The sequence below is a fragment of the Diabrotica virgifera genome, chromosome 7, assembly GCF_917563875.1.
Source record: "Diabrotica virgifera virgifera chromosome 7, PGI_DIABVI_V3a".
Taxonomy (NCBI): Eukaryota; Metazoa; Arthropoda; class Insecta; order Coleoptera; family Chrysomelidae; genus Diabrotica; species Diabrotica virgifera.
Window position 1 is genome coordinate 33974815 of NC_065449.1, and position 15005 is coordinate 33989819.

General features: G+C 31.6%; 2 protein-coding genes across 3 annotated transcripts in view; one reads left to right on the forward strand and one right to left on the reverse strand.

The window, feature by feature from the left end:
• The window catches only part of LOC114331532 (15-hydroxyprostaglandin dehydrogenase [NAD(+)]), a 32663-nt gene extending 22074 nt beyond the window's left edge, over nt 1-10589 (reverse strand). For both annotated transcript variants that reach the window (XM_028281125.2, XM_028281126.2), the window contains exons 1-3: nt 10347-10589; nt 1604-1730; nt 4-110 (exon numbers count right to left, since the gene is read on the reverse strand). In XM_028281125.2, coding sequence (XP_028136926.2) covers nt 4-110; nt 1604-1730; nt 10347-10445 — 333 coding nt within the window. In that variant the 5' untranslated portion in view covers nt 10446-10589. The remainder of the gene's footprint in view (nt 1-3; nt 111-1603; nt 1731-10346) is intronic.
• LOC114326465 (protein still life, isoforms C/SIF type 2) overlaps nt 1-15005 on the forward strand; it is a 684303-nt gene that overhangs the window by 75403 nt on the left and 593895 nt on the right. The window lies entirely within an intron of this gene.

A 15005-nucleotide genomic window follows, 5' to 3' on the forward strand; every position in this document is an offset into this window, starting at 1 on the left:
TACGACATTAATATCTACAGCTAATGACATATTCACATCCAGCATTACGCCAGCATTATTGATAAGTATATCTATATATCTAAATGCGCTGACTGTGGCTAGAAAAGCATCTGAAATAAATTTAGAATATTGTGATTATTGTTATTGTAAATTCCAAAATATCCTTAAATATCCTTATGGTGATACAGTAGCGATCAACAGGTATCCAAAACGCGTTCAAAGATTGCGGCTAATGGCGGTACAGGCTCGGTTTTTTTTAATATTGTATTTAATTACAGAGTAATTTTCACATATTAATATATTTTTTAAATTGGGCTCTGTACCGCCATTCTTTATTATATTACGAATACGTGTGCCAAATATCTCGAAAAAATATTCAAAATTAGAGCCTCAATCTTGGAACGCGTTTTCGCTACCTGTTGATCGCTACTGTTTCCTCTTAAGGTGGTACAGTAGCGATCAACAGGTAGCCAAAACGCGTTCCAAGATTGCGGCTGTAATTTTGAATATTTTTTCGAGATATTTGACACACGTAATCGTAATATAATAAAGAATGGCGGTACAGATCCCAATTTGAAAAATATATTAATATGTGGAAATTACTCTGTAATTAAATACAATATTAAAAAAACGAGCCTGTACCGCCATTAAGAAGAATAAAAAAATACACTTTCTTCAAATAAACTTTTTTAGCCGATGCCTAGATTTTGTGTCATTTTGGAACTACTAATGAAATAAAAAATTTTAGTAGTTCCAAAATGACACAAAATCTAGGCATCGGATAAAAAAATTTATTTGAAGAAAGTGTATTTTTTGTTCTTCTTAATGGCGGTACAGGCTCGTTTTTTTAATGTTGTATTTAATTACAGAGTAATTTCCACATATTAATATATTTTTCAAATTGAGCTCTGTACCGCCATATTTTATTATATTACGAATACATGTGCCAAGTATCTCGAAAAAATATTCAAAATTACAGCTGCAATCTTGGAACGCGTTTTCGCTACCTGTTGATCGCTACTGTTTCCTCTTAAATATTTATCCTTAAATATATGAGGAAGTCACAAGTAGCGTTAGAACAGGTATGGTATGGTACAAACTGATAAATTCCATGTGAAAATTGGGTTACACCAGTAATACCCTAGACTAAGATGGTTCATGCATGTTCTGCCCCAGATTTTGTACACCCAATAAAAAAAATTACTATATTGGTGTGCCCGAAGATAAAAATTTATTTAGAAATGTAATTAAAGAAGACTAATGCGCATAGAAATAAAGATAAAGGGTACATAAAAACTGGACAATTACAACGGAAAGGTTACGTGGACGAAAGCAAAAAACTCAAGAGATTTAATTAGATAAACGCCAATACAAAGAAGATCAAAGAGGGAACCACAACCTTAGACATGTGAAATAAGTTTAACACCTAAAGATCCTGAATACAACTAATTGAGAAAATAAGGCAAGTAAGATGTTGGTACGATAAAGAAACGGCCAAGACGAACTATTAATGATGGTTCAGTGAGTTTTACTAATTAACTGACTGTCATTTGGTAGACAACATTAATAATTAAATAATTATATAATTTATAATTTAACTTACTTTCGAAGCTTTCTTTGTCAGTAACATCAGTTTTAACGAATATGACCCTATCTTTGCCGTACTTTTCTTGTAGTTCTGCAGTAACTTTGGTACCATTCGCTTCATTTACATCTGCTATGGTTACCCCCTAAAACACAGTGTCTTGTAACTTATACTACTTTTTAAGCTTTTTTCAAGTAATTAATCCAGATGTGCCAAAATCTTACTTTAAAATATTTTTTAATATTTTCCTTCAAATGTACGTGTTATTTATTTATTTATTTTATTTATTTATAAAAATGCAAACAGGTCCTAAAACCTTTTTACATGGACAGTTATAATCATAAACTTTATATAACAAATATAACTAATATATACAGTCATTAGCACAACTATTGATAGGCAGATATAGAAGACTTTAACACAAAAACAGCTAGACTAATGATATCTATTATCCATCTACTAGTTTAAAGTGCTCTTGCACTATATGTCTATAGCAACCAACTGACATTGTAAAATCAATGTTTCTTACTAAATTTATATTGTTCGCTAGTTTCAACATGGCCTCTAGAGGAGAGCAAACAGATGTTCTTATTTTTCCAAACAACAACTGATATCTCGTTGCTTTTCGAGGAACATTAAATGGTATCCGCATTCGTAAATCAATTGTACCTGAAATATTATTAATTATTTTATATAAAATCATTGCCATTACAAATTTGCGCCTACTAGTCAAAGACAAAACTTCAAATTCTTCCCTTAGCATGGTTGATCTTATGGTTCCATAATCAGGCCATCGATGATGTTTTTTGAAATACAAATAACGAAGAAACTTATTCTGAACTTTTTCTAGTGCCTCTAAATGTACTTGAGGTTGTTGTCCCCAAATAATGGAACCAAATTCTAATATTGGTCTAACTAAAGTATTATATAATATTTTTATTCCCTTAATACTAGTAAAATCGCAAGTTTGTCGACATATAAAACCCAGCATACGGTTCGCTCGTTTTGCAGCTTTACCAATATGTGTAGCAAATGACAGTTGATTATTATAAATCAAACCCAAATCCTTGACCTCACTGGTCTTTTTTAAAACATTCAGTCCTATTAAAAAATCAAATACTATTGGTTCTCTTTTACGGGTAATAGACATAACGTAGCACTTATTTATATTGAATTTGATCTTATTATTGTCACCCCATAATAATATGTTCTCAATATCCCTTTGAATCATTACGCAATCCCTAACAGTTTGAATTATTTTGAATAACTTAAAATCATCTGCAAATAATAAGTAATCTGAATACTGGATGACGTTTGCTAAATCATTTATAAACATTAAGAACAAAAGTGGTCCAAGATTAGACCCTTGTGGTACTCCCGAGTTAGCCTTAAATTTACCAGAAGTATTTCCATTGTGTTTTACAACAAAACTCCTATTCTGCAAATAACTTTTAAATAACTTTATTAGATTATCAGATAAGCCAAAATTACATAACTTTCTTAAAAGAACATCGTGTTTTACTTTATCAAAGGCTTTTTCGAAATCCGTATACACTACATCCAATTGCAATTGTTTTTCTAACGCATTGTTTGCAGACTCGGTGAATGAAATAAAACTTGTGTTTATCGAGCGACCCGACATAAAACCATGTTGATGATCATTAATACTATTTTTGACGTGATTATATACATGAGCATGCAATATTTGTTCGAAAATTTTGGATGGAGCACACATAATAGCGACTCCTCTATAATTTTCAATATCTCTTTTGTTACCCGCCTTAAATATTGGAGTAATTGAAGATAGTTTCCATTTTTCTGGAAATTTTGAATAAGTTATTATTAGATTAAAAATATGTAATAATGGTAACTTTAACCACTCTTGGCATGCCTTTAAAATATACGGGGGGATGCCATCTATACCGGCAGCTTTCTTTGGTTTCAGCTTTTTGACTGCATTATCATAATCTACGCTTGTTATTGATGGTAAATTCAAAACATTGTTATTACTAATAATATTTGTAAAATTAGTGTTATAGCTAGAAATGTCGGTAGAATAAACAGATTCAAAATATTTCGCAAACTCATTAGCAGTATCACTCTGATTTATTTCTTTACCCCCAAAATAAAATATTTCTGTTTGATTAGACTTAGAATTCTTATTATTAATGAAATTCCAGAAATTGTTAAACTCATTTTCTATATTTTCCTCAATTTGCCGTATATATTTCCTGTGCTCTATGTTAATTAATGATTTCAGTTTTTTCTGGTCTCTATAAATTGATTGTTAAAATAAAATGAAACATGTCTTAACTTTCTAAAATTATTTTTTTGTTTGAGCAACTTTTTGATATCAGGCGTAAACCATTTCGGAAAATTAGAATAATTCTTGTAAATATTATATTGTGGTACAGATCCTTCAAATATATTAAGTACTTTTGAGTAAAAGATATCTAGAGCTTTATCTACCTCTATTTCCTCTGTTACAGCTTCCCACGTCATATTTCTCATCAAATCACACATCAAATCAAAATTTGCTTTTTTAAAATTAAATCTATTACCAACTAACTTATCTGTTTGTCTAAAACTTGATACTGTAAATGAAAGTTGAATTTCCAGAGATGGATGTAATCTATCTTCCTTTACTAACGGTAACTGCTCTTGACATACCTTACAACTATATTATCTGCAGATGCTACTACTTGATCTAAAGTTTTGCCCTGCCAGTTTTTTACATTGTTATAAAGCAAAAATGAATTAAAATTTAAAAACTCAATCATACTTTTAAACTTAGCACTTCCATTAGTAAAATCTAGATTTTCGGTTCCTTTAATTTCTGCAATATTGAAGTCGCCAAAAATAAACGTGTTATTAATATCAGTAATATGTGTTTGTAACAATTCGAAGCAATTCGCATAGTCATGTAATTTACAATCTGGTGGAATATACACTCCAATTAATTTTATACTTAATTTGTTATTAATTTTTAAATCCGCAACCAAAATTTCAAAAAATGAACAATGTTGTGTTACTTTTAAAATCTTATGCTCCTTTTTTATTACCATTAATACTCCTCCTCCCTTAGTTTTGCCAGAAATCTCCTGGTTTCTGTCAGATCTCAATAAGTTAAATACATTTATATCAATTAGTTCTCCATCAACCATATCCTCCCGAAGCCATGTTTCTAAAGCTACTACTACATCATAATTACCTTCCAAGCAATTTTTATAGAATTCCGCAGTTTTCGTGTTCAGTCCCCTACAATTCTGAAAGTTTATGTGAATCCCTGTCATGAATTGAGTTGTCCCCTGATATCAAATCCTAATCATATTATATTTATTATTTAATATATATTTTTTTACACCTATTTTATTTCTACTATACCGTAGTAAATTCTTTTAATAAATTTTTGACAAACCAAATAACTTAAAACAATAATTGAAATAATTTAAAACATCCAGTTTTTCTATAAGTAACTCATTAACAACATCAATATTTTTATCCTACACTACAAACCAAAATCAACGAATTTAAGTTCCAAATTAATATATCTAAATTACTATCAACAAAAACTTATCAGTCACTAATATACACATTACAGAAACTTTGAGTATAAAGTAGCCCACACACGTTAATTGTCAAGATCCGATTCGCAAGTAATCACTTTAATTTCATCATTCTTCTTTATAAATACTCTACCATCGTAACTCCATGCCTCAGTCTTCCCGAACTTACTCCTTGCCTTCTTCAATAATGAATACCTATGTTTCGTTAGATCTTCATTCACAAATATTTTTGTTTCTCTTAATTGTCTTCTAGCACTTAGAATTTCCTTTTTCTTCAAATAAGAACTAAAGTCTACCACCACTGTTCTCGATTTATTAGTTTGCAAGTTTAATTTACCTTGTCTGTATAAATTAGAAATTTCGCTGGAATTGCATTTTATTTTCAATGTGTTGTTTATAATATTTATGACAACGGACATCAAATTTTCATTATTAGTTTCATTAATGCCATCAAAACGCAGGGTCCTTTTCTTTTGAAGTGCCTCTATGTCATCAGTTGTTTTTGCTATGTTGCTAATTTCTGTTGTGTGTGTTTCTATGTTTGTTTTCATATTTAATATTTGTTGTGATACATAATTAAGTGTATCCTGAACTGCATCAAATTTTTTCTCCAAATTATCTAAATTCTGGTCCAGTTTTGTCATAAACTTTTGACATACTTTTGATATTATGACTTCTAAACTGTTTTCGTCCAAAGAAGCACCACTTGATAAGATTCCGCTTCTAGTTTTTGTTGCCATTATACGTGTATGGATCCCTTTAGCAGTTATTAATTTAATATTCACCAATACACTGTATTACTGTAATTGCTCAAATTTCTCTATTAATTAGTATATTTCTAACTTACTTGGACCTTCACTAAGTACTGCAACATCAGTTGTCACCACTCAACAAAGATGAGAACTTTATTACTGAAACGAATTACTACTTATTTTAAAAATTTCAGGAGCACCCATATACACGACTATTCACAACGAGTGACCATGACTTTTTTCTATGTGAAGTAGAAGTTTTTGTTATGTGAAGTAGAAGTAACCAAAACATATTTGTCTTTAAAACCAAATATTTATGTAAAATAAGTAAAAAATGTTATACAAAATATGGTATACCACGCATATAACCTACTATTAGCTTTGGGTATAGTATAAAACAAAACATTTAAAATTTAAGCATACGCTGCATTTTGAACACCTTATTTATGAAATATTATGGCACAAATCATAGGTACTATCGAGTTATCTTTTCCTGTGGAATCACCAAATGGTCTAGTCGATCATAGGAAATTTAGAGGTTTTCATCGGCAGATGGACGACCTAATCTAAATTAGCGTCTTCTAAATTATAACTGATTCAATTTTGTAAGTAAGGGCATCTGTCACAGCTTTAAGTCAATTTCTAGGATCCCTTTCACGTTGCCAAAACATTCTCCTCCAAATAATGTTGACATAACCACTCAATAGTAGAGTTCCCAGAAAAGCTTTGACCTCATACTCGCAAACTTCTTGTTAGCGATTCTTCTGTGAAGCATATCGATTAGTTGCTGATGGTATAAGCTTTAGCATAAGTTACTTATCAACGAAAAGTGAAAAACATTCAGCGGAACGCTTATAATCATATTTTGGAAGTTCCTTTTTTACCAACACATATTGATCTTCTCTCTGCATGTTTTCTCTTACCTAGTGATATGTACTTTTCTTTGATCCTTCACCTGTCCATTTATCTTTCAGCTGTGTAAATGGAATGTTTTATTGAGAAACGAGTAACAATATGGCTTCGTCATTATTTTGCACATATATTTGAGCACGAGGTTATAATTGCGAGCCAGGTAAATTATCCATTGCCTTTATATCTCTATTATCAGTCTTCGTCTGTTAGGACATCACATGCATTTACTGGAGACTCCAAAAGCAATACTGTCTACAATTGCTACTAAATTTTCATGATTCTCCAACATACAAAGCGCATCCTCCAGTGAAAAGCCCCTAATAGTAAATAGTATTGTATTTTCCTGGCGTGCAATATTTTGTACACTAAAATTAAATAGCCTAACGCATATTGTAGAATAAAAATTCAATCAATTTCTAAATCTAAATATATACGTGTTCTTTATCGGTATGTACAAAAATATATATATTTTCTGGATAAATATAACAAACACTTAATTATTTAGCAAATCGTTTTCCAAATTCAGCCGTATTATAAAACTTATAATCTTTATCACCAAATTATCGCCAGATATCACAAAGTGAGCAATTCACAACTACACCTTATGGTTGGTTAAGACTTCCTGGAAGTATTTAAGCTATTACCTAGACAAAGAATGTGCATATATGTACAAGTCAAAACATGTTTATGGTGTACAATTTATTATACGTCAGGCACATATGGGTTATAGTATTGAGTGTGGATACTCATTCAGATTCTTTGTATGTTATGCTAAAGGTCTTCCAAGTCTGCTGGAGTACGTGGCACTCGATTTAGGTTTCGACCTTCCATATCTAACATGTGTACAATGGATGACACAGCTGATGGGAGATCAGCTGATCTTAATGGCCACTCCAAACCCTCTATACCAGATTCTTGTATGAAATCCATGGTTTCACGGGCAATATGAGATCTTGTTTTATCCTATTAAAATATCGCATTTGGAATGAATTGTCGGTCGTCCTGTTGTCAGAGTACTGTAGATAAGCTAGAGGTGATCTGTTTTTCAAACGTATAGCAACCCATATCATAATGTTTGGTTATCTTGCTGTATGACGTTCAACTGCCATGTGTATATTTCGTTTCTCACCTCTTATGAGCTCATCAGAGTCATGCAAACAAAACGTGGATTGATCACTAAAGCAAAATTTCATTGGCCATTCCAGTGTTGCCTAGATTTATACCATTCTATACGTCGAGCCTTATTCTGTGGTACCAAAGTTAACACCAAAAGTGGACGGTATCAGTCCCATTCCAAGTAATCTTTAATTAACTGTTTTTCTTAATTTTAAAAGTCAAAAGGCAGATATCGAGCAATGAATTTATTAAATCTTGCCCAAGTATACTTTCGCTATCTAGAGCATCCTCAGGGGCATCTGAAATAAGTAAAGAAAACGCCATTGTAGAAGAGGAAAAAGTTAGACACTTCGACAAAAAATCGAAGGTGATGTGATAAAAAGTACAAAAACGTTTCTAGACTTACTTCGTCAATAAAAGAAGGTATCCTCGAATGTCATTTAATTAAAATAAATAATTTGTTGGCAAACTTAAATTAACATGTAACTAAACACTGAACAAGGGACAAAACCGATAAATTAAAGTGCCAGTAGGTACTACATTTTGCAATATGGAGACAGAGTGAAGTATGAAGTAATGGAGTATTACTTTTCTTGACGGAAATGATCCAGTGATGGCTGACAGATGACAACTTGGTGAGACTGTGACTGTGTAATATGTGCAGTGACTACACATTGGGCTGCACATTAAAAAAAAACTGTAAACGATCAAAGGCCTCAAGCAAGACAAAACAGTATCAGTAGCAAACGGTGAAATGAGTGAAATTGTTAAATTATTTATTTGTAGTTAAATGCGAAAGCCAGTTACCACATTCAAACTTATCAGGGGTGAGCTAAGATGTTGGTTGGCGACAATGTTTGTGGACATAGAGATTGGATGTGGTACTGGTTGACATCTGAAGAGTGGGTTGCATACTCTGTAGTACTAATTAGGTATCAGCTGTTGAAAAAAATTGAAATTGACTTATTGAAATGGACCGAGTAAAATTTGAGATTTAGAAAACTTAATGAAATATGAAATATTATACCACTGTTGAGTCAAACTTGAAGTCAATGATCGGAATACAAGATTGAAGTATCAAGTACTATCCAAGATCAAATGAAAACAGCGAGGGCCATGTAAATATATGATGTCAATGAAATATTAAAATTCCAAAAAAAGAGTACATATAAGTTATAATTAAGGCCAGCTGTAAAACAATTAACCCCAAATAAGCTTGGCTAACATGTATTGTGTTATGGACGATACAAATTTAAAGAAATGTAAAACTATTAATGAATATATTTTTCTTAAGACTACTTTTCCTGTAGCTGCTTCAACTAAAGCATCCAACTTACTTTATGTACACTGCCCCGTATATTTCTAAGAGCAAGAAGTCTAGGATGGCGCAAATCAGGGCTTTTATGCTTTTATGCCTAGAATGCGTCCTTTTTCGAAGTCCCTTAAAAGACGTAATTGCCAACGACCGCAAACTCTTAGCATTTTAAATTTTTTTAGTAAATCAAAAACAATCCAAAATGACCAAAAGTTATAAATAAAGTAAAGTTAAATACCTATACAGAAATAAACCTTACATATTTTTGGTTTTTAGCAAAAAATAAAAAAAAGAAAACTTTAGTTAGGGAGAAGATAGCGAGGTAAAAACATTACCACATATACAGTATTATGCAAATTAAAAGAATAAATTTGTTATTTCGTAAACCAGCGCCCTCAAGAAAAATCCCGAAACAGGTCGATTTTATATTTTGGCATTTATGTCATACTAGTCACGTCATCGACCTGGGCGTGATAAAGTAATCGATGATTTTTTTAAATGAAAATAGGCCTCGTGTGCTAGCTCATTTGAAAGGTTATCCAATTCTCTATTGAGTAATATAAACATTTACATATAATTATTTATACAGGGTGTCAGAATTTTTTTTTAATTTAATTTATTTTACAAAAAAGAAGAATGTATGTAGGTAATATAAACATTTACACATAATTATTTATACAGGGTGTCTGAAAATTGTTTTAATTTAATTTATTTTACAAAAAAAGAAGAATGTATGTAGGTAATTTATTTAATCCAAAATACATTTTACTGCTGTCATAAATCAGAAAAAAATGTTTATATCACAAATAAACATTGCTTTTCCCTTAAATTAAATGTTCAAACTTCCAAGAGGCAGGTGGCTGGCGGAAGCTGACTTGACCATTGACTTTAATCAAAAAGCAATGTTTATTTGCGAAATATACATATTTTTTCTCTTTTCGGGCAACAGTAAAATGTATTTTAAATTAAATAAATTACATACTTTCTGTACATAATTTGATCCAAATAAATAACCGTATACAAAGAGTTGAATTCTTTTTTGGCAATGAGAGTATTTCTAAATATTTTATTTTGGTATTAAAAATTGACTATCTACATACCTTAACTCCATTCTCCAACAAAGCTTTTACATGTTCTAATCCCAAACCTGAGGCACCTCCAGTAATCAATGCCACTTTATTTTTTATTTCAAACACCATTTTTAAACCTTGATCACAGAGATATTATATTATATTACCTATGTTGTTTTTGCTACTGATGTGAATTTAGTAAATCAATGTTTTATATTATTAAGTTCGAATTTTGAATCACTTCAAGGTGAGCAGATAAAGGTGAGCGCAATACTGGTTTATTTTATTGGTTAATAATTATGTGTTTGTGATAATTAATTTGAAAATGTTCATTTACTTATTGAAAACAAAAGTAGATAAACAAAACTTCAATTATGTTTATCATAAACTTGTCATTAGCGTGAGAAAACAAAACAGGAAAAATTTGATAAATTTAATCTCCGCTTTTTAACTCTCCTTTATATTATTTAATTAATTTTAGTCCAGGTTGTTAGGCCACTCTTGTATTTTCTGATTTGGTTTCTTTGTGGATTATTGAGCAAAATGTGCCTTTTAAATAAATCTGAAGGATGCCGAACGAAATTTGTGGGTAGAAATTGTTTATAGTGTTTAAATTAGTCGAATTAGGGCCGGTTGTTCGAACGCTAATCAAAAATGATCATTATTAAATATTTAATTACTGTCACAACTGTCAATGTAATTTTTAATTGGGTTGCTGAAAACATAATTATTGATTACAATTATGATATTATTTAATCAATTATGTTAATAATTGTTATGTTAATTGATTAACTAATCTCATACTTATAATCAATTATGTTTTCTGCAACCCAACCAAAGTTGACAATGACAGTTGGGGACACTAATTAAATATTTGATAGTGATCATTATTGATTAACGTTAGAACAACCGGCCCTTAGTCTACGACTCTTGCCTCATCCACCGTATTCTGCAGATTCTGCCCCGTGCGACTTACTTTTGTTTCCAAACTTGAATAAGGCACTGGTTGGGCAGCAATTGAAATCGAGTGAGGAGGTCATCGTCTGCTACTGAAGATTACTTTGCAGATCTCGAGAAAAAGTATTTTCCAGACGACTTAAAAAAGTTAGAGCATCGCTGAGGTCAAGTGTATCGAACTAAAAAGAGATACTGTTGAGGAATAAATCGCCAAGGTTCCAAAATTTTGGTTTTTCTTTAGTAGGCTAAGTACTCATGGAACCGCTCTATTATAATAAGCGTATTGTTATTTTTCTCTATTTTGAATGTAATCGATGCAAAATAAATTAATATTTTAGTTAATATATTTTAATAATAATATATAAAACATGTTAAGAGGCTATGGTAGCGCGTCATCAAAACGGAAAACGCGTTCCAAGATTGCGGCTTTAATTTTGAATATTTAGTCGAGATATTTGGTACACATATACGTAATACAGTTATCGGTTCATATTGACAATGATATAACGAATAGACCAAGAGGCAGCGCTGAAAAATCTATTTGAATTTACTAAAGCTAGATTTTTCAGAGTTGATTACTGTGAGTGTGTAGAGAAACGTACTGCGATCGGTCAAGCGAAACGTAGAACAGGGGTTACTGAGAGGGTATCAAAGTTGCTTTCCTACGAAGGTAATTATTTCCATTTACTAAGGCTAAAAATCAGTACACACATTCTAAATTAAATATAAATAAAAGTTATTATAGTCGGTCAGCTGTATGACGGGACAGAGCCGGTCGGTCGGCCCCAATAGTCGATTAAGGAAATGAAGCATTTTGGCTCGCAATTTTTTCGTCCAGCAACTGAAAATTTCACAGCAGGTAGAGAATAGTCCAAGGATCATTTTATATATCATGCCGCTATCATACGCTAAAACTTTGGGGGTGGTTGCTACCCCATCTCGGTGGTTGGAATTTTTTATTACATTTTAACCATGTAATTCGATGGAAAAAGTGATTCTAAGAAAAAAATGTTTTTTACATTTTCTTCGTAAAACTAGTATTTTTCGAGTTATTCGCGCTTGAAATTAACAGTTTTTCGACAAAAAAATCGACTTTTTTAGAGGGTTTTTTGAAAATACCTCGAAAAATATGCATTTAATCAAAAAACTGTAGATATTGAAATTGTATCTTTTAGTAACACAAACCAAATTCTTTTCCCATAATATCTTTAAGACCAATGCAAACCGAGATACGGCATGTTAAAAGTTAGCTTTTTTCGTCAAATGCATAATTTGAAATATTCAAAGCCAAATAATGGGAAAAATTTGCATTTTTCGAGAAAAACTTAAATAATCTTTTTTCAAGTCTACAATTAGACCTTTCAAAAAAAAATAATAAAAAACTTTCTAGCATGAAAATTAAGCGACTTAAAAAAATGTCGGTACCTGCTTTTCTCTACGAAAAAATCAGTGAAAACAACCCCCTAACTACCTTCCTAATTCAAAATTGGTCTTCACCTTTCTGTAGTTCCTTTCATATTTGTATTATCAATACACTGAAGGAGTTTGATCTATTTAAAATGCCTAATTTTGGAAAAATTGGAGTTTAAAAAAAACTTGATTTTTTGCAATTTGGTATTTTTCACCTTTTACTTCAAAATACCTCCGAAAATACTGAAGATGTGAAAAAAATTATAAATTACTAAATTGTAGCTTTTTAATGACTAAAATTACCCTGTGCATAGATTTTCATTACAGTGAATAGTTAGCCAGATATAACTGTTTAAAACCTCTATTTACAAGCAAACACCCCCTTTTTCGAGCCCTTTAAACCCGCCCTAATTAAAAACTAAGACATCTTACGGAATTTAATTTACACAGTCTTATATCTCTTTAAAAATCCTACAAAATTTTTTTTGAGGGGTCTCATTACTGAGAGGGTATCAAAGTTGCTTTCCTACGAAGGTAATTAAATCCATTTACTAAGGCTGAAAATCAGTACACAGTGAGATATAATATTTTTCCAAAATTAGTCATTCTAAATAGGTCAAACTCCTTGAGTGTATCGATAATATAAATATAAAAGGAACTACAGAAAGGTGAAGACCAATTTTGAATTAGGAACGTAGTTAGGGGGTTGTTTTCACTGATTTTTTCGTAGGGAAAAGCAGGTACCGACATTTTTTTGATTATAAGTCGCTTAATTTTCATGCTAGAAAATATTTATTATTTTTTTTGAAAGGTGTAATTGTATACTTGAAAAAAAATTATTTAAGTTTTTCTCGAAAAATGCAAATTTTTCCCATCATTTTTCTTTGAATATTTTAAATTATGCATTTGACGAAAAAAGCTAACATTTAACATGCCGTATCTCGGTTTGTATTGGTCTTAAATATATTATTGGAAAAGAATTTGGTTTGTGTTACTAAAGGATACAATTTTGATATCTACAGTTTTTTTGGTTAAATGCATATTTTTCGAGGTATTCTCAAAAAACCCTCTAAAAAAGTCGATTTTTTCGTCGAAAAACTGTTATTTTCAAGCGCGAATAACTCGAAAAATATAGTTTTACGAAGAAAATGTAAACAATATTTTTCTCTTAGAATCACTTTTTGCATCTGGTTAAAATTGCATTTTGCATATGGTTAAAATGTAATAAAAAATTCCCAACCCCGAGATGGGGTGGCAATCACCCCCAAGGTTTTAGCGTATGATAGCGGCATGATATAGAAAATGATGCTTGGACTATTCCCTACCTTCTGTGAAAATTTCAAGTAAATCCATGCTGGACGAAAAAATTGAGAGCCAAAATGCTTTATTTCCTCATAGACTATTGGGGTCGACCGACCGGCTCTGTCCCGTCATACAGCTGACCGACTATAATAACTTTTATTTATATTTAATTTAGAATGTGTGTACTGATTTTCAGCCTTAGTAAATTGAAATAGTTACCTTCGTAGGAAAGCAACTTTATTACCCTCTCAGTAACCCCTGTTCTACGTTTCGCTTGACCGACCGCAGTATGTTTATATACACACTCACAGTAATCAACTGTGAAAAATCTAGCTTTAGTAAATTCAAATAGATTTTTCAGCGCTGCCTCTCCGTCTAGAACTCATCTCCAAATGCCACATTGAACCAAGAAACAAATTCGACATAACATCACCAACACGGCGAGCATGAGACTTTATGTGGGTCCTTGTATTCTACTCCTCTGCATTCTCCAGCCATACGGTACACTATCAGTAAAAAGGAATGAATTTCGGTATAAATGCTTTATTTTCTCATTTCATTGGTTATAATTCAGGATCTACATTATAGTCATTGTGAAGTTACTTTATATAAAAAAAACTGTCTCTGCTGACAGACAAATATAAGATTCAATTAAAGGCTTAGCTTGTAGTGTGAAGGCTTCTTCCGGTACTGTTCGAGGTTATCTACAGCTCCAGATCTTCTTCGGAAGGCGTCAAGTGGAAACTTGATGTGTGGTGGTTGCCTCCGGAGCTAATTAACAGTTCGTCGAACCCATGGGTGACTGTCTCGAGGGAGTGGTTCTCGTATCTGGTATCGTTCTGGTATCTGGTATCTGGGCCAAAACGGAAGTGTTTAGGCTAGGGCCACGCCCTTCTCCTGGGTGCAAATTAGGTCTATAGTTACTTGATCCTACCTACTTAGCGGATATTATAGAAATCAACCAGAAAGGCACCAGCATGGTATTTATAAAAGTAAAAGAAATTAATTGAAGGTCAGTAT